General features: G+C 35.1%; 1 protein-coding gene across 7 annotated transcripts in view; it reads right to left on the reverse strand.

Moving 5' to 3' along the window:
* The window catches only part of SOS1 (SOS Ras/Rac guanine nucleotide exchange factor 1), a 122,872-nt gene that overhangs the window by 16,985 nt on the left and 85,106 nt on the right, over nt 1–20,781 (reverse strand). For all 7 annotated transcript variants that reach the window (XM_036263240.1, XM_036263239.1, XM_036263238.1 and 4 more), the window contains exons 11-17: nt 14,767–14,848; nt 13,673–13,795; nt 13,279–13,382; nt 11,814–12,036; nt 10,076–10,195; nt 4,763–4,925; nt 4,107–4,224 (exon numbers count right to left, since the gene is read on the reverse strand). In XM_036263240.1, the coding sequence (XP_036119133.1) occupies nt 4,107–4,224; nt 4,763–4,925; nt 10,076–10,195; nt 11,814–12,036; nt 13,279–13,382; nt 13,673–13,795; nt 14,767–14,848 (933 nt within the window). The remainder of the gene's footprint in view (nt 1–4,106; nt 4,225–4,762; nt 4,926–10,075; nt 10,196–11,813; nt 12,037–13,278; nt 13,383–13,672; nt 13,796–14,766; nt 14,849–20,781) is intronic.

The following is a 20,781-nucleotide window of genomic DNA, read 5'->3' on the forward strand; positions in this document are numbered from 1 at the left end:
CTGAATAGGGATAGTTCAGATAACTGCCTTAAAAGAACAGAGGCTCAACAACCAGGAAGACAAGCAGAAATGGGCAGGTAGGCTGTCTGTGCCTATCAAACTACTTACACATATCTGTAGTCACTCACTAAATCATACGGCTCACCTTAAAACACAATGACTTATACTCTAAATACAGGTCTGAAATGTCCTTTCTTTACATGATATGTTATGAAAATAGTTATGTTAGTTCACCTGAGAGAGTACTTTGGAGAGTTCAGTTTGTGTGAATAAATGCCTACCAATCAGGGTACTGGGGTAGCAAGGGCCAAATCATGAACCCAGTGAACAGGCCCTGAGGTTTCTTTTCATCTCTGTATACTAGAGCCTGGAGGGTATCATGAGTAGCATGACTCTGAGCCCCCCATATGTACTATGTATTTTTACCTTTTCTAACCACCTGACATAGTTCTAGACACTTAGTAAGTAATCAAGAAATATCTGTTGATCAGCCAGTGTGGCTCAGTGGATTGAGCATCATCCTATGGACTGAGAGGTCCTGGTTTGATTTGGGTCAGGGCACATACCCAGGCTGCAGGCTCAATCCCCAGTAGGGGGCATGCAAGAGGCAGCAGATTGATCTTTTTCACATTGATGTTTCTAACTCTCTCTCCCTTCCTCTCTCTCTAAAAAAGAAAACAAAAAATTTAAATATATATTTCTCGACAGATTGAATGAAATGAACATCAGACCTACCCAGGTCCTTCCCCAAGCTCCCTTATATGAACTGGCACTATAGTCACCATACATGAATGGACTTTAATGTTTTACCAGAAAGGGAAAATTAATGAACTCAATAGTTTTATCAATAATTTAGGGGGAAAAAGTCCTCAGGAAAACAGAATAAATAAATAATGATAAAAAATAATATATGACTGCCCAGCCAGTGTGGCTCAGTGGTTGAGCATCAACCCATGCACCAAGAGGTCACCGGTTCGATTCCCGGTCAGGGCACATGCCCACATTGTGGGCCAAATCCCCAGTGGGGGGCATGCAGGAGGCAGCCAGTTAATGTTCTCTCTCATCGATGGTTCTCTCTCTCTAAAAATCAATGAAAGGAAAAAAATATATATATGACATAAAAAACAAAATCAGAAAGAATAATTAAATTTAAGATTTTATCTTTTTGAAGAAAAAAGCAAATGAAAGTAAAACAAGTACAAATAGAAATGGGAAAGATATTACAAAAGAGGAACAATGTTAATAACATTTGTGTAGATATAACTAAATGCTACTATTTTTTTGTTGTTGTTAATCCTCACCCGAGGACATTTTTCCATTTTTTTGTTCAGACAGAGTGGGAGGGAGAGAGAGGAAGAGAGAGAAAGAGAAACATAGATATGAAAGGGACACATCGAGTGGCTGCCACCCGCACGACCAACCAGGGCCGGGGACAAACTGCAACCGAGGTACGCGCCCTTAGCGGGAACCGAACCCGGGTCTCTCCAGACCGCAGGTCAATGCTCCAACCGCTGAGCCAAACCAGCCAGGGCAATGCTAGTATTTTTTAAAATAATGAAATGAGACAACTGTGTAGCAGAAAACTAAAATTTTAAAAATTAAGGAAGAAATGAAAATGCTGTTATAGAATTATATCCTACAAAAGATTATAGGTCCAGATGTTTTTTGTGGAATATTTCAAAGTATAAAGGCTAGATCATTGCATGACATTCCAGTATAGAATAGGATGGAAAGTAAATATAACCATAATAACAAAAACAGACAAATACAGTACAAAAAGTAAATTCATAGACCAATCTTACTTATGAAGATGGATGCAAAAATCCTAACTAAAATGATAATTAATAGAATTCATTTGTCTATTTAAAAGATTAATCCACCATAAATAAATAAGAGTTAATGTTAGTAAGTAGGAAGGTTCAGTATTAGTAAATCTATAATTTAATTTGCTAAACAAGAAAAATCATTTTCCCCCCACAAAGATGGCAAACTATTCACAAAAGTAAATGTATATTACTAACAAAAACACAGGAGATGACTATGAAAAGAAACTTTCTTAACATAAAAAGCATCTAATTAAGAAAATAACAAAATTATATCTATTTCTGCTGAAACTAAGGTGAAAACAATGATGCTTATTTTTTGTCATTAATGATTAACCTTTGGGAAGTTATGAGCAATGTTGTAAGGCGTAGCACAGAATTAAGATCAAAGGAAGAGACATTATCATTATTGGTAGACATAAATATTTAGAAAATCCAAACAAATTAAAAATTCCTGGAATTAAGGGTAACTGACTATTAAAAAAATGAATACCATTCACAACCAAAAACACCTAGGAAAACCCCAAGTACCAAAAAATTTCTTTCCAAATTAACTGATAGATTGTTTCAACTGTATTATGGGAAATTTCCCCCCATGCTTATTTGGAAAAATAAAGGACAAAATTGGTAAAGAAAATACTGAAGAAACATTGAAGAACCAACTTAATCATATTTGAAAACACTATAAAGCAAGAGTTCTTAGCTTTGGACGACTGAGCTTTTGAACAGGGTAATTTTTTTGTGGGGGGGGCTATACTGTGCATTATAGGATGTTAGCAACATTTCTGTCCTCTGCCGACTAGATGCCTCTAGCACCTCCCAATTAGAACAATAAAAACTATTTCCAGCCCTGGCCAGCTTGGTTCAGCAGTTAGAGCGTTGGCCTGCGGTCCAGCGAGACCCGGGTTCAGTTCCTGCTAAGGACACGTGCCTCGGTTGCAGTTTGTCTCTGGCCCTGGTTGGTCATGTGGGTGGCAGCCACTCAATGTGTCCCTTTCACATCGATGTTTCTCTCTCTCTTCCTCTCTCTTGCTCCCACTCTGTCTGAACAAAAAATGTAAAAATGTCCTCAGTTGAGGATTAAAAAAAAAAACTATTTCCAGCCATTGCCAAATGTTCTCTGTGGAACAAAAATTGCCCCCAGTTGAGAATCATTGATTATAAAGTGCCAATCATTAAAGTACTGATCATCAAAGCGCTAGTATAAGAACTTAATGGAAAACTATTTATTAAAGAAGGAGGTACCATATATAAATAGGGATAAAGAAGATTTACTCATAAATCTCAGTCAACAAAAGAACAATTTGGTGGAGAAATAAATTTGGATATTTCATATGATATCTAAAAGAGATTTCAATTTGATTAAAGAGTTAAATTACTTGACTGGAAGAATTTTCTAAGGTTAGAATCAATAGAAATCATAATGGCAAAGATGGCATCATAGAATTTAAAAATCCTGTAAGTCAAAGAATAAAAAATATCTAGTTTAAGAAAATATTCACAAATATAGATCAAAGGTATAAAGATAAGGATATTCATGAAAACATTATGTTTCAATCTGGAAACAATGGATGTGTTCAATCACAGGGTGATAGTTAAATGAATTGTCATAGCAACTTTATGGAATATTGTGCAGCCATTACAAATGATAATTATGAAGACTAATAAAACACAACAATATATTTAGGTTATGGTAAGTGGAAAAAGTAAACAATAGTGTGTACATGTCCTATGATTAGAACTAGATACAATGTGCATAGTAAAAAGATTAGAAGTAAATTCAAAGGTGTTTAGTTATAAAGCCTGAACAAAAGGTGGGAAAATATGATTATGTCAACCAAAAAAAAATTAGGAGATAACAATATCATGTGCATTATAACTTAAATCTATATAAAAATATATAGATATAGATGAGGAAATGGCTAGGAGAAAATATACCACATGCTAAAAACACTGAACACCAGACATATAAGAGAGATCATAATTTTTCTAAGCATTCAGAGGAAGAATATCAGAATACATATACAGGCAGAGAAAAGAAACCAGTGTGAAAGAGACAGCATTATGTCAAATAGCTGAGAGGGAAATGCAAAGTGGAATGTATAAATTAGGCTTGATCTTAAAAAGTTCTAATAGAGAACAATTCTAAGGGGATTCGGGCGCCAAATATTTGTTAAATAAGTATTTTCTGCTGGTATATTACATGTGTAAACTCAGTCACTTAATGAAACAAGTGTCTTGTTTATCCAGAAACACAATAAGAATTCAAGAAGAAATGCTCACCAAAGAAAGGCACACATGGTGGATTAATAGACCTGAGTTTTGCCAAATATTTCTTATAATGATCTTCACTTAATTCATGAGCTTCTTCTAAAATTTTCTTTTGGCGACTTGGTATTTGCTACAATAAAAAAAAAAATTTAGGGAGCATAAGTTTACAAAAGGGATCAAAGGCTTTTCCAAAAAATGCCAGGCTAAGAGTAAAGCTCAAACACAACTATCAGTTTAATTCTAAGAATAATAACACTGGCTCAAAGAGACAATCTTCACTGTCCCTAGTATAAACTTAAAAATAGGTGTGTAAGTGTGTGTGTGTGTGTGTGTATGTAAGATCTGGTTTCTCTTGCCATTCCTTACAAAATTTTGTGAGTATAAATTGTACATTACAAAATAAGTGCTGAAAGCATTTTCTTCTTCTAACTGTGGATGCATTTTAATGAGAATTCTTAATTTAAAAAGAGCAACCAATTCAATTAAAAATTTAGATAATTTCATCTTTAAACTATTACTGAAAGACAGATGAGGCACTTAAAAATTAAAGATCATAATAGTTAAAATTCTGATTCTTAGAACAGGAAATGTTTAAGTTCATTAAAAAACAACAACACACACACACACACACACACACACACACACACACCCCCCCTATACAAACCTACCTCAAACGTGTGGTCTAGCCTGTAAACAGGTGATGAGTTCATAGCACTGACAACTTCAAGGACACCATTGAAGTTGTTCAGCTCTTGAAAGACTTGCAGAATCTCAATTATTCGACTCACCACAGCTACTCTTTCTTCTAAGTTTTCAGTTTCTACAATACATCTGAGAATCAAAGACAAAAATTACTTTAAAAATTTGGAGTTTTCCCAACAAAGATATGAGTTAAAGAATTTAATAAATAATATAATGTAGAGTGGGGAGAAGCAATCAGTATAACTGTAGAGATTATATATTCAGAATGATAATTAAATAGTAGGACACTGGAAGATAAGGCAGTGCACTGATAGTCAAGCATGCTGCTCTTCATTCTCTTCTAGTCTGATACCATCAACCAGTTAATCATTTTCCTATTGTATTTGGTGCATCCTCTCTCAAGCATTAGAATTAACTGATGAGTCTAACATCTTATTGAATGTGTGCTGGTTTAGGGGATGTAGGTGTGTTCTAGGGGAATTTATTCTAGAATTCAAGAGTTCTGTGCTTCCTATTCTTCATCTAATTGCAAGATTTTAGTGATTAATTTCTTTCTTTGATATACAGAAATAATTAGCTACATTTCCAGGAATAGCTCTTTACATAATCATTATAAGGTTAAAAAGTCACTGAGAATATTTTAGCACAATTAAGAATAAATTTTAAAAAATTACTAAGAAAAAAAGTCAATGAAAATAAAAGCATTTAAATATCAAGACTCCTTGGAAAGTATGTCTGACTGTCTGTCTGTCTATCTATCTCCAGGTAAATATCTAAAAGGAAGTGAACTATGCGCAAAAAAAAAAAAAAATTCCTCAGTGAACACTTACTCTCCATTTCTAAAATTTGAGAGAATTTACTTACTAACTAGTTATTAGTAAAGAAAAATACATTTTAAACTTGGTTTTAAATAATATAACATTAATACCTTATAACCTAAGAAAAAATAAAACATATAAATGAAAAAAATAAATCAACATGAAACATATTTTTAAATTGTAAAATTACAGATTACATTATTCTCTGATGAGGCTGGTCTCACACTAAGAAAAAAACACTGCAAAACTATCAAAATTAATTTGCCTTATCAAATTTAATATAACATGTTTGTGTTTAAAGTATTAGTTAAATCTCTACAAATATATTATATTTTTGGTAGCTAGTTAGTTGGACATTTAAAAAGGTTATAAGTAAAATGTATTTACATCTTTTACTTAACTATTTCAGTTGATATTAACTAGATATGCAAACTGGGATCACCTGCGCAGCTTTTGTAAAAACCAGGTAAGTCTGGAGTGATTATCCATAGGTTACCCCAATTCTAATGTACATCCATGGCCAAGAACCACTGTGGCAAATGAACAAGAATCTTTCACATTGAAAAGGCAGATATTAGAACCCTTGTACACTGTTGATGGTGGGAATGCAAAATGGTGTAGGTGCTAGGGAAAACAGTATGGAGGTTCCTGAAAACATAAAAAAAAAAACTACCATATGATTCAGCAATCCCACTTCTGGGAATTTATCTAGAAGTACTGAAATCAGGATCTCAAAGATATATTAGCACTCCTATGTTCATTGCAATGTTATTCACAGCAGCTAAGATGTGGAAACAAACTAAATGTCCATCTATGGATGAATGGATCAAGAAAATGTGTAGCCCTGGCCGGTTTGGCTCAGCGGTTGGAGCGTTGGCCTGCGGTACAGAGAGACCCAGGTTCAGTTCCTGCTAAGGGCACATACCTCGGCTGCAGTTTGTCCCGGCCCTGGTTGGGTTGTGTGGGTGGCAGCCACTCGATGTGTCCCTTCACATCGATGTTTCTCTCTCTCTCTCTCTCTCCCTCTCTCTCTCTCTCCCTCCCACTCTATCTGAACAAAAAATGGAAAAATGTCCTCGGGTGAGGATAAAAAAAAAAAAAAGAAAGAAAATGTGTATACATACAACAGAATATGATTCAGGAGGGAATCCTGCAGTACGCATCAATATGGATGAACACTGAGGACCTTATGCTAAGTGAAATAAGCCAGTCACAGAAGGACAACTACTGCATGTTTTATCTAAAATAGTCAAACTCACAGAAGCCTAGAATAGAATGATGGTTGCCAGGGCCTGTGGGGAGTACAAATGGGGCAATGCTAATGAACATGTATAAAATTTCAGTTATGCAGGATGAGTAAATTCTAGAGATCTGCTGTACAATATTATGCCTATAGATAACAATGCTCTGTTGTACACTGAAAAAAATCTGTTAATAGGGAAAATCTCATGTTGTTTCTTAACACAATTAAAAAAAAAAGAAATAGGAAAAAGAGCCATTGCCTTCTTCTCAGTAATCTTAACAAAATAGGACAGAAATGAAATGGACTCTATGTGTGATCAGTTATGTTTCCTCCTTATAGACATACATTTTAATTATGATGGAAAAAGGCTTCTGCATACTGATATGTAGTTATTTAACTTAATAACAAAGAAATCAGGAAGCAACACATAGAGGGAAAATTCTAAAGTTTTACTTTTTAGAGGCTGAGAAGTAATAACATAAACATAAGGAAGGCCTAACTTTCAGATTACTTGAAATGCTTATTTGTATTTAGGAATCTCTTTCAGGTATTTATTGACATTCCAGGTCGTTATCTCCTTTTGTCACTAGTCTCTTGTTCTGATAATTCCAATATGATCTGTGGAAACCTCTTATCACCCTAATAATTAGTTAAATAATCCTGCTGTTTTACTCAAAAGAATATAAGGTCAATACATAAAACTCCAATCTCTGGCCCCAACTATAAAATTGCAGTGAGATTCTGGACTTCTGAAATGATAGTGTAAGGAGCGCTGCTTACGCACTCCTCAGTGAAACTGGTGAAAAATTGTGTGTATATATATATATTTATAGATAGGTATATAAATATATATATACAGATACACATTCATATACATATACGTACATTCACATAAATATTTAAAGTCTCTTGAAATGGCCCTAAAAGCAAATAGCAAGTGAAGAAATATCTATTCAGGAAAATTTATAAAAATTCAGTAAGAGAGAACCAGGGATTTGTGGTATTTGAACCAAGACTGCTCCCTCGCTTCTTCCTGCGGGAGAACCTCCTGATGCGGGGCACGGAGTGGTCTGCTACTGACTGCTGCAGCTAAGAACACAGGGCTCCCTGTCCACCCAGCTCCCAGCTGGAGGACTTCCTTCCCTGAGCAGGACTTCAGCATTTTTCACTTGTCCGGCCCCAAGCTGTTGGTTGCTGAGGCTAAGCCCTAGATGAGCACAGCTGAGAAGTGAGGGCTCCTTTCTCCTGCATAACTTCTGTGGAGAGGCTCGACCTTGAATGTCGCATCCTCAAAGTCCTGGGAGGACAGCCATCCCGTCTCCTGAGGCAGTGGCTCCATGCCAAGAGGGCCTCAGCTCCTGTGTGTGTGCATGCACCGCTACCATCCCTAAGCACTCAGCTCCTAGAGCAAGAATGTCACTCAGAGAAACTTGCCATTGTCCCCAGCTCCAGAGTCTAGGCTCAAACACATAGCTCCTAATCTCTTGTCATTTACAACAAAGTGTGGAGAGGTTTAAACCTAAGGGTGCTCTCAAGAACAGTGAAGGTTGTGGTAAAGAGCAATTGGGAGATTTGTGGATCTAATGAAGATACTGTCTAGGCTTCTTTCTGGCTGACTAGTTTGCAGGAGAGAACCATGGAATAAGAGAACTGGGAGGAACCCTCCTGGGGTCAGAACAAATACCAAAACGGAGGCCTCAGAAACCAGCCCTTCAAAGGAGCCACAGTATAACTGGATTAGTCTGCGGGGCGGTTTATGCCATCAGAGAACTGCTGGAGTTTACCAGCTGGGTATGGTCAAGGAAGAACTGGAAGAAAGCCCTGCCACTGTCTTCTTAGGGTAACTGTGGGCATACCCTAGTCTGGACCTCCCAGCGAAGGAACATCTCAGTGTGGGGGGAAGGTAGGGGAAGAATAGCCTTCACTAAAATAATCCAGCTAGTCACTAAACAAATAAACAAGCAATAACAATAATAATCCCTGAGGGATAGGAGGGGCAGTACTTACAAGTTGATACGATATCTAAAATGTCAAGTTTCCAACAAAAAATTATGAGGCATGCAAACAAACAGGAAAGTACAAGCCTTTAACTGAGAAAAAAAGCAGGGAACAGTAACTGTCTGTGAGAGACACCAGATGTTGGATTTAACAGAAAAAGATTTCAAAGTAGCCACTATGAATATGTTCACAGAACTAAAGGAAAAGATGATTTAACAAGTAAAGAAAGCTATGATGACAATGTGCACCAAATAAAGAATATCACAAAAGACACAGAATTATAAAAGGAACCAAATGGAAACCCTGGAATTGAAAAGTACAATAATTAAAACAAAAAATTTACTAAGGTGCTCAATAGATTTGAACTGGCAGAAAAAATAGTCAGCTTGAAGACAGAGCTATTGTTCAAAAGTGAAGGCAAATAAAGACTTTCCCAGATGAGAGAGAGAGAGAGAGAGAGAGAGAGAGAGAGAGAGAGAGAGAGAGAGAAAATTTGTTGTTAGCAGACCTTTGTACAAGAAATACTAAAGGAAACTCTTCAGGCTGAAAGCAAGTGATCCCAGATGACAATACAAATTCGCACAAAGAAAGAGGAGCAGTAAAGGTAATTATGTGGTTATAAAAGACACTATAAATGCTACTTTTTCTCATTTCTTCTCTTAAATGATTTAAAAAGCAACTGTATTAAATAAGGTGTATGTAATGTATTATTGGGCCTATAACAAAGAAAAATGGTCAATAATGTGTAATATATTGCCGTAACAGCACAAAGGAGATAAGGTGAGAGTAAAGCTGTAAAGGGCTAAAAAAATGACAGCATATGGTAAGACAATAATTATAACAATGCAATGTTAGATTTGCATCATTAAGTACATATAATGTGTATCACAATAATACCACAAAAAGGGGAGAAAGGAAATAGAGCTATATAGGAGTAACATTTCTATGTATTACTGAAATTAAGCTGATATAACTATGAAGCTGATTGTGATGAGATATATAAGGTAAACTTTAAAGCAATCACTAAAAAGACCTCAAAAAATATAATGAAAAAAATCATTAATGAAATTAAAATGCTACAATAGAAAACTATTAATTCAGTGAAAAAATAAAGGAGAAAGAGCTCAACAAAACAAGACATGAGACATAGGATCAGAACTGCAATGAAATTTATAACATATCTGACTGCTATGAAATGTAAGAGTGTCAGTGATACTTACTTCTCAAACCACAGAGTGAGATTAGTGGTGTGCCGGATCATTTTCAGAAGATTAGGAGAATTAATTTCTTTGTCCTCTTTTGTCCACACACTTCCAACTAATTCTGATGGCTGTACAGCTCTAAAATCATAAAGACATAATTCTACATGATACTTTCCCCTTTAGTATACTGTTTTATTAAGTGACATAAATAAAACTAAACTCCCATGTAAACTTTCCACTCACACCAACAGAAAGGTTTATGACAAGGTATAACAAAAATTATAATAATGCAGCTTTTTCTATACATTAAAAATATTTTTATGCATGTAGCTGTGTACTTTTATTATTGCTTTACAGTAGCATTTTGCTTTAGGCGAGGTAGGGATTTCTTCATAATGTCTTTCCCAACACTTACAAATATTATTTAACAAATTAGGGTGACAAAGTAGTTTGGGGTAGTTCTTTTAAATAGTGATATATCGCCCTGGCCGGTTTGGCTCAGTGGTTAGAACGTCGGCCTGCGGTCTGGAGAGACCAGGGTTCAGTTCCTGGTCAGGGCATGTACCTCAGCTGCAGTTTGTCCCAGCCCTGGTTGGGTCGTGTGGGTGGCAACCACTCGATATGTCCCTTTCACGTCGATGTTTCTCTCTCTCTCTCTCTCCCTTCCACTCTATCTGAACAAAATATCAAAAAATGTCCTCGGGTGAGGATAAAAATAAATAAGTAAATAAATTTTAAAAAAATAGATAAATAGTGATGTATCTGTTAAAATAATCAGCTCATTGAGTGTATAATAATCATTGCAATTCATAGATCTTTTTTCTTTCCACTTCTAGAGGAAGAAAACCCAACCATAAAACAGTCCTGAGAAATAAATAAAATAGATTGTAACACTGATTTTTTTTTTTTTTATCCTCACCCGAGGACATTTTTGTAATTTTTGTACAGATAGAGTGGGAGGGAGAGAGAGAGAGAGAGAAACATCGATGTGAAAGGGACACATCGAGTGGCTGCCACCCACACGACCGACCAGGGCCGGGGACAAACTGCAACCGAAGTACGTGCCCTTAGCGGGAACCGAACCCGGGTCTCTCCAGACCGCAGGCCAACGCTCCAACCGCTGAGCCAAACCGGCCAGGGCAACACTGATTTTTTAGACTAGTGATGATCTTTGGTAGAAGATCTATAAATGTAGTTCCTTTTTCATTTAGTTATTAAAAAATAGTTGAAATTCTAAATAGTCCCTGTTTAAAACTAGAAACAGACATATTTTGAGAGAGTAGTTATTAATATGTAGAAAAACTAAAAAGGCTGTAACTGGCCATGACTTAAATTCATAACTACAATGGCAGTAGCTAAGTTACTGAGCCCTTACTTTGTGCTAAGCACTGTATATATATTGACTATTTAAACCAGCCCCATTAGTTGTATTTTACTCTTGAGGAAACTAAGAGGCAGAGGGATGAAAGTTACAAAAAAAGGTCAAGTGGTTTAAGAATACCAAACCAGCAAATGGTAAAGCCAGGATTTGAATTTAGCTTTACCAAAGAGGGGTGACTCCAGACAGAGAGAAACTGTAAATCCAGGCAAAGCAAGGGGGAATCAGGGAGTGAAAGAGAGGAGCCTTCTGTACCAGACACTTCACATACTATCTCATTTATGCCTTGTAACAATCCTATAAAGCAGAAACCAGTATTTCATTTTAAAAATTAACTCCTTTAAAGTGATTTTTCAGCTTGAATGTCAAATTACATACCGATACAGATCTGATTCAAGTAAAGTGAGTTGTCGAGCAATTTCTATTGGGTGTAAGGTGAGCAGGTCAAAAGTCTCTATGTGCCCAGGTCTGCTTATATGCCACTCAACTGTGGGAGGTGAACTCTGAAATGTAATATTATGACCTGGTCCATTGTCTCTTGCAATTTTTTTCCTTTGAATTATTTTAGTGATGGATTCAACCCATTTTTTCATTGCTTTACCTGAAAATACATTTTAAATAACATTTAAATACTTTTCACTCAATATTTTATTTTTTAAAAGTTTAAAATCATACAAGTTATACCTGAATATATATTTGTTATAAAAAGTTCAAATGATCAAAATTTAAAAAATGGAAGTTCCCCTTTACCATTTCCTTGTTCCCTATCCCAATCTAATTTTTCTTCACATAGTTTATATTCTTCCATATCCTTTTAAAATAACATTAGAAAGTAATTTATTTGTAGAGATTTTTCACCTCTATTGTTCTAAACTCAAGTTCAAAATATTTTATAATCCTCCAAAGAATTATCTTACACAAATGAGATTTATAAGGATAGATTATACGCATTCACTGTTAATTTAACCAACACTGCATTTCATAAAGTAAACAGTGCCAAAGGACTGAGTCTTTCATTTTAGTATGAGTTTTGATGTGGTTTTGTTTTGTACTATGCATGAAAGCACTACTACCGAACCCTTTATTTTCTGATTCTCACTGAGCATGTACAGTGGAGATTCTCATTGAGCATGTACAGTGGAGATGGAAACAAGTTTATCTAGGACATACTTAAACCTATGCAATCACTGAATCTTTAAAACTAGAAGAGAAGCTCTGGAGATCATTAAGCCTAGCTCCACGTGTTACTGATGAGGAAACTTAAGTATAAAGAATCAAAGTAATTTTGCCCAAAGTTATGTATCTGATGATTGGCAATGTTAGGAACAGAACTCTTGTTTCTCGGCTCTCAGTTCACTATGCTCTGCTGCCTCTGATGTATGCACTCTTCACCTAATAGTGGCTCAGTAGTGTTATAATGGCACAATAGTTCCTCATTGTCCTTTGGTACACACACCTTCAGATAAGCATAAAGACAGCATAAATTGAAACCTTTCTATCCAATTCCAAAATAACCAGTAAATTGATTTACTAAATGAAAATACATTAGTTCAACAGGGTGATTATTGAGCAATTTGTAGGTCAAAAATGAAGTTTGGTGAAAAATTTTCAAATTGTTATGCTGGCACTACTATAAATGCCTCTTAACAACAATGAGCAGTAATGACATCAATTGATAGTCACTATATTAGTACTGTTATTACACAAAACTAAGCACAAAAAAACCTACCTCAGGGTGGTGAACACACATATCACATGATGTATTATAGAATTATAAGCCTGAAACCTATATAATTTTTATTAACCATGTCACCCCTAAAATTCAATTAAAAAAATACCATACCTCTTACTGTTCCAATAAATTCCTCCATTCGTTGCAAAAGATATGCATCTCTTTCAAAGTCATAGAAGTGGTGCTCTACCCAGTGCCGACATACATTTAATACTCTATGGCATTAATACAGAAGAATAACTGAATTACATGGGAACTCAGACATAAATGTTTATCACAATGGATGATATAATGAAAACAGAAAACGTTCACCAAATTAAATAATCTTATAGTACCCTACCACTTTCAAAATCCCATGTTAATTAAGACTTACACAATAATTTCTGATAATTGCTTTTTACTCATTTTCCTTGTTACCTCCTCCTTGCTTGGAAAATATCCTTTTTTATTTCAACTCTGAAACAAAAGTTCAAGACTTACTATCTCATTACTTATTAATGCTTACCGCAGTTGTACAGGCTGTATATATTCTTTTCTAAACCTTTTTAGTTCTGCACTCAAGGGTTGATCTCCATTCTCTATAGCTATGCGATCAGCTTCTGTTGGCTCAGGCTCTGGAATTTCAAACCTAACATAAAGCAGAATAAACTAATAAAAATATTACTTATATCAAATATACAAATAGAAGACTAACACCTTTTTACTAGCCTGCACAATCAAGAGAGCACTGTTAAAAATTACTAAGGATAGCCCAGCCAGTGTGGCTCAGTGGTGAGCATCGACCCATGCACCAAGAGGTCGCTGGTTCGATTCCCAGTCAGGGCACATGCTCAGGTTGTAGGCCTGATCCCCAGTGGGGGGCATGCAGGAGGTGGCCAATCAATGTTCTCTTATTGATGTTTCTATCTCTCTCTCTCTCCCCCTTCCTCTCTCTCTGAAATCAATAAAGAAAAAATTTTTTTTTAAAAATTACTAAGGATAGACATATCAGTGTAAACAAGGCTTCTATAATGTAAAGGTTAATGATCTTATAGATAAAACTAACTAGAAATATAATAAAGAGTACATGTAAAATCTAAAAATAAATATGATTATAAAGTTATGGGACTGATGTTCATTTTTGGCTCACGTCATTACTCTAAATCAACTAACATAATACTTTTTAAGGGTAATACTTGAAACGTTAACTGCTCTTTGGTTGGATGATCAACACTTTTCTTGATTATAGTATTTGTTCACTGACAAGCTCTATTTTCCTCAACTTGTGGTATATTTGAAAAATTCTGTTTAGAACATCTAAATCATCAAAATTTGAATTTTCTGAGTCTAAATTACACATTTGATATAGTTCTTTAGCTAGGTTAATTTATAAATTTTAAATTTCACATAGCTGCATTTCCATGCAAAAAGAATGCCTATTTTTGTATTTAAATAATCAAAGCTAACATATTATAAAATAAATGGTCTTCTAAGAGATTTTTTTCCTTAAAAAAGTGCTCATGAATTATAATTTAAAGCTCATCCAATATATTTCCAAGAAACATATAAGATCTTAGTTCAATCTTTTTTTTTTAAATGTAAACATTAAAATTGACAGACCTTTCTATTATAAGACTCAGTAGTTCTTGAGGTTTACAAAAGGATCTGTATGTTGTAAGAAATGTCCGAACAAAATTGGGATCTAAGAAGAAAAAGGAAAAATCTTATTAAAATCTTTAACTCAGAATGATTAAAACTATTATTTACATTTTCAAAAGAGATCACATAGTCAATTTTAAAAGTCCCAAAATGTTTTGACTAACAGAATGCTTTGGAATTTATAATGAACTGCTAGACTTAGTGTTTCTTAAATTAGTGGCAAATCTATAGATACTAAAATTTTACATCCACCTATTTTCTTGACCTCTGTACAACTCTGACTAGCTGATGTTCAACTTATCACTGGCCACTGGAATGTGAAGGGAAGAAGGGAAAGGCAAAGGCCAAACATGGAAACAAGCTCCCACCTGTTACCTGGATCTCAGAACATCACCAGTTTGATTTATCTCCCTTGTAAAGAGAAAGGCCACAGCAATAATTCATTACTTTCCCTGACATCCAGACTAGTTTATATAGGAGCAGTTATCTAGATGTCTTTCAATCGTCTTAACAGAGTACAACTCGAATTAGATTTTATAATGCTGTAGATTAAGTTAAATAGTTTCTAAATGATTTTATTTGCTAAAGGTCTTTCTTAATTAAAACTGCTAAAAGATGCTTACAAATACCTGTAAGTTATTAAAACTATTATGTGCAAGAATGCTGATTTGGGTCTATTCACAACTTTTAACTCCTTTTATTTCAAGTAGTCACAATGAGAGTTCATCATAAGCCCTGGCCAGTTTGGCTCAGCGGTTAGAGCGTCGGCCTGCGGTCCGGAGAGACCCGGGTTCAGTTCCCGCTAAGGGCACGTACTTCGGTTGCAGTTTGTCCCCGGCCCTGGTTGGTCGTGCGGGTGGCAGCCACTCGATGTGTCCCTTCACATCGATGTTTCTCTCTCTCTCTCCCTCCCACTCTATCTGTACAAAAAAATGGAAAAATATCCTCAGGTGAGGATAAAAAAAAAAAAAAAGGAGAGTTCATCATAAGAGAAGGAGTCTCTGACCCCTTCCAGCAGAGGACCTACTTTTCATTCATATCTCCATGACTTAAAACAGGTGGTTGACTGAGTGTCTGGCCTATCGCAGTCTCTGCCTAACAGTATTCTCTCAGGTTGTGTCATCAGCACAAGAGACCTGGGCTTTCATCTTCTATGAAAAGAGGGGGAGAGACATCTTCCCATAATGGGGAAAAAAAATCACTTCTGTAACTCAAATTTTACCAAGGTCCACATTTAGTTTTAAGAGTTGTTAAAAAGGAGGAGGAACAAGTTCAATAACTTGAGTTTCTTATTGGGAGCAACCTTTTCCTGTCTTACATTATGGACTGGTTAGCTCTAATTTAATGATAAACTCAATGACAGTAGCAAGTACCTTTATTTTTTGTTAGGCTATATATACACCGTGGACCATATATAAGAAGCACAAATGTCTTTTATTAGCATAGGATTTAGCAAGAATCAGAATTAATTTGTTTAGAACATTTGTATTTAGGTTGCTTCTGTCTTGATTAAGAACCACCCTAACTTTAGCCTTTCAATAAAATAACTTTAATACATTAACATTTTCCCCCAAAAGCTAATTCATGGATTTATCACAAAACTGAAATCTATTTCTAGTCAATTGGTATATGTGGTCATCAAGATAGTAAATTGATTTAAATATTAGACAACCTGGAATTTAAGATAATACTTTTTTAAGTTAAAATAAATTTAATAACAAAAATACTTTGGTTTTAAATGCCCCTCTTCTCCTTTTGCTTTATACCTTCTGAGGCTAGAGTGGGTTACTGATAAAAGTAATTAAACACATACAACCCTTTAGTAATTTCTTCTGTTGGTATTTTATTGTTTGTCTTCAGTTACAGAGTTCCTCAAACGTTAAAGACTAATGTTTCATCCAGAAGAAAAGATTTAAAAACAGAAGGCTGTACAAGATTTTAAAACAGAGATTTATATCGGTTTCATCACAGTCCTCCCTTTCAAGAATCTTCTTCCTGTTCTGCAAATCTATTTGTAAGGTGAGGATACTCAAAATATCATGTGTTTAGGAAGCAAAAGCAGTGGCCACTGTAGAAATGCTGAGCTGTCACTGTTGGAGAGAGAGCCCAGACCTTTAGTACAAAGTGCTCCAAGTATCCTTGAGTTCTGTTCCAAATTTAGGGTGACCTGTACTTTATTTAAAAGAAAAGTTTGTTTCAGTCTAAAATTGATTTCCAGATCCATTTCTTCTCAAATGCCTCTATGTCAGGCTAAAAAGTTGTGGGGTATTAAAGGTACTTTTAAGTTGAAAACAGAATAAAAGTTCTTAGTGAATTAAAAGATATATTTAAAAAACTGGCTATTTTTAAAGGCATACTATTTTTAAATGGTCCTTTCATCTTAAACCAAAGCTTCTGGCCATTTCAGTGCACTGGAAACTGATGACAATGCTGAGAAAGGCATGGTGTGTCTCAGAGACCCACCAGTCAAAGGGGCGGGGTGGGGAGTGGGAGCACAATTCCTGAGGTCTGCTCTACAAGGTTCTCAAATAGCAGTCTCATCATTTATTCCATATTATTTCTGTGAAGTGAGTAGGGCCAGGGGTATTTTTCCATCTAGGGTCACACAATAGAGTGACAGAAATGATACCGTAATTTAGATTGTGTAATTCCTGATTTGGTATTTTTTTACTACTGTATCACATAATCTCCCTTAAGGTTTACAAAGTTGTGAGATCTAAATAGAAAGAATGAATCCATAAATTATATAATCACTATAGATATTTACATAACTGATTAATTCAGAATATAGCCATAAACTGCTAATCTTGGGTAAAGGCACTAGAGAGTCATCGAACAATTAGCAGTCTCTTTGTGAGTCTGTAATTCTTGTTAAGCCTTCTTCCAGATTTTAGGAAGTAGCAGCTGTACCTTCCTGTACACTATTCAGAAGAGGAGTTTCTGAAGCTGGCAGTGAAATAAACACTCCCACAATCATCAGTTGTACTAAGTTCTAAAGTGACTCAAATTTAAATTGTTTTTAGCTTGATTAGAAATAAGAGCAGTCTTACCAAAAGAAAATAAAAAAACAGCAGAAGCTAAAAATAAACTAAGAAAATTTGGCAAAAGTTTCTTTTCAAAATATCTCTTAAAGGCTGCATATATTACCAGGCTTTATTAATTTAGACTCTATTTTTAGTCTAATGCAGTGGAAAACTGCTCATGAATGAATAACATATTAAGAGAGGACATAACATCTGCATTTGAAATTTTATACAAAAACGGGGTACATATTCCAGAAGCTATTTTTATTTCTATTGATTTCCCCATTTTAGTGATTGTAACATATACCATGTCACACTATGCTGGAGACCTTTATCTTACTGATGATGTAAAGGAATAAGACAATTTGATATTTTTGAAACACCCATTAATAAAGACAGGTTATATAATTCTGTAAGAAAACAAAGGACTGGCCCTGTCTGGGAAGCTCAGTCGGTTAGAGCGTCGAGCCCACATGCCAGAGTTGTGGAGGGTTTGATCTCCGGTCAGGGCACATACAAGAAGAAACCAATGAATGCATAAATAAGTGGAACAACAAATTGATATTTTCCCCTCTCTCTCTCAAACCAATAAAACAAACAAACAAACAAAAAAAAACCAAAGGACCTACTTACATTTATCAGGTAATGATAAAAACTAAGTTTCATATTGCCTCTGTTGGTTGTGAGTAGTAGTTATCTACCTATATATAAAATCATTATTTCAGAGACAATGAAAGGCAAATGCATAAAAATACAAAAGCCAAGCTGGTTTGGTTTTAAAATATAAGCATAAACAAATATTTGTGGAGAAAATTAAAATAAACTATTTTGATACTCTCTTTCTGCTTATCATTTGCTTGTGGATATAATCCCACAAATCTTTCTCAAATTAACCCCTAATGGATTTCAATATAAGCAATGACAAAAACTTCATCTGTGGTTTTTCTCTTCTATCTGACTCAAATTCCTGTACTAAGATTTCCACCATGCTTACTAGCTGCTCAGCATCCCTCTCTTTAATCAAAACCTGCTAACTACCATCAAGTCCCTAGTGTAGGCCCAGGTTATTTCAAACATAAGTTATAGTTACTGTTTTCTGCTAGTTTTCTAGCTGCTTGTCTCTCTCACTCTAAAATTGTTTTTTTGATAATGTTTTATTGCACAGTTCTTCAACATATGAGGAACTCAGAATGTCCAGATATAGCATACTAGATTTGAGGTGATAAATGCAATCCTTTTTTTCCCCTGTACTTATTTTGATCGATACTTGACATTTTATTTGGCAAGGTCAATGAAATTTATGAGATATTATTACTTAGAGAGTTATTTATGTAAAGAGTACCCCTCCCCCAGCCACCACAGTGAAACACTGTTCATCAGGATGTGTGTTCACGTGATAATTCTCCCTTTAACACAACCATTTAAAAAGCTGCAAGAAACAATGAGCTCCTCAACAAGGATTTATAAACAATCACTCTTGAATTCCTTAAAAAAGGAAACAGATCGCGATGCTGACGCACAAACACTTTTAAAAAAATGAGTTTAAAATAGAACAGCACTGCCCTATAGATCAAAAACTATTCAAAAGATTTTTAAAATTAAAACACCAAAACTGAGCTTACAAAGGACACAAACTCAAAAGAAATCTGATACAGATTTTTGAGGATTTTTCTACATGAAGACATAAAATAGCAATAAATACTTTAATGTAAAGTATCAACTGGCTCCCCCCCCCCCCCCCCGTGTCATATTCCATAAAAGAGAAGTTCCCCATGCATGGGAAACACCTTTTCCCCACCCTTCAATATGAAAAGCTTTTATTTCCATATAATGTCAGTTCTGAATTATTACCTCTACCTTAAGGTCACCTCGTTTGTCTAAAATAGAACATCAAACCAAGACATACCATCACCAAACATTTTTTTACCCATGTTGTTTTAAGTCTCAATATTAATTTGTACTTTATTTCCTGTAACTGTAATCAAAGTGGAATTCCTACTCACATCTCTTCTTTATGCATATTGCTTTGTGCCTTCTTACTGTATTGATAAGGAAAGTCTCTTCATATCCCTACCAGATCCAGAATGATCCATCTAACTAGATGATTTTCCCCCTATCACTTTGGGTGAATTCCAACGTTCTGATGTAGTTCGTAAACTAGTATATGTCCAGAAACGCTGGGTCTGAGAGACAACCTATAAATTAGATCCCACATAAGACCCTGTTGCAAGCTTTTAAGCAAGCAAGCACTTTCTAATTCACCTACATTTAATTTTTTCTCCCAGAAAGCTTTCCTTTATGGCGCAAACAATACTGATAGACTAATGACTGGGTTTTGTTAAAAACTAAAATTATGATGACCAGTATATAACTATATAATAAAATATTTGCATTAAAATGAAAGTTTATAGTTAGAACTTACTACTTTTTTTTTTTTTTTTAAGTCCTCACCTAAGGATATTTTTCTGTTTATCTTCAGAAAGAGTGGGAAGGAGGGAGAGAAAGGGAGAGGTTGAGAGAGAGAGAGAGAGAGAGACATCGATGTGAGAGGGACACATCGACTGGCTGCCTTCCGCATGACCCAGACCAGGGTCTGGGACAAACAACTGAGGTACATGTCCTTGACCGGAATTGAACCTGAGACTCAATGGTCCATGGGCCAACACTCTAACTGCTGAGACAAACCAGCCAGGGCTTATTATGTTTTAATGAGAAGAAAAAAATTACTGACTATATCTTCATAGTAGATCTATTTTCTCAGAAATTAACAAATAATTTATATTACTGGCAATTCAAACCAAGCAAGTTTCTTTATTTTTTCTATTCAATACTCATAATAAAAACTGTATTCTAATGAAAAGAATTCACCTTCTATGAGTCAGTGCAATAAGGCAGAAAGTATATTCTATTAAGAGTAAAAAAATCTAATGTCTAGTCTTCATTCTGCAATTAC

The sequence above is a fragment of the Molossus molossus genome, unplaced genomic scaffold (assembly GCF_014108415.1).
Source record: "Molossus molossus isolate mMolMol1 unplaced genomic scaffold, mMolMol1.p scaffold_m16_p_15, whole genome shotgun sequence".
Lineage (NCBI taxonomy): Eukaryota > Metazoa > Chordata > Mammalia > Chiroptera > Molossidae > Molossus > Molossus molossus.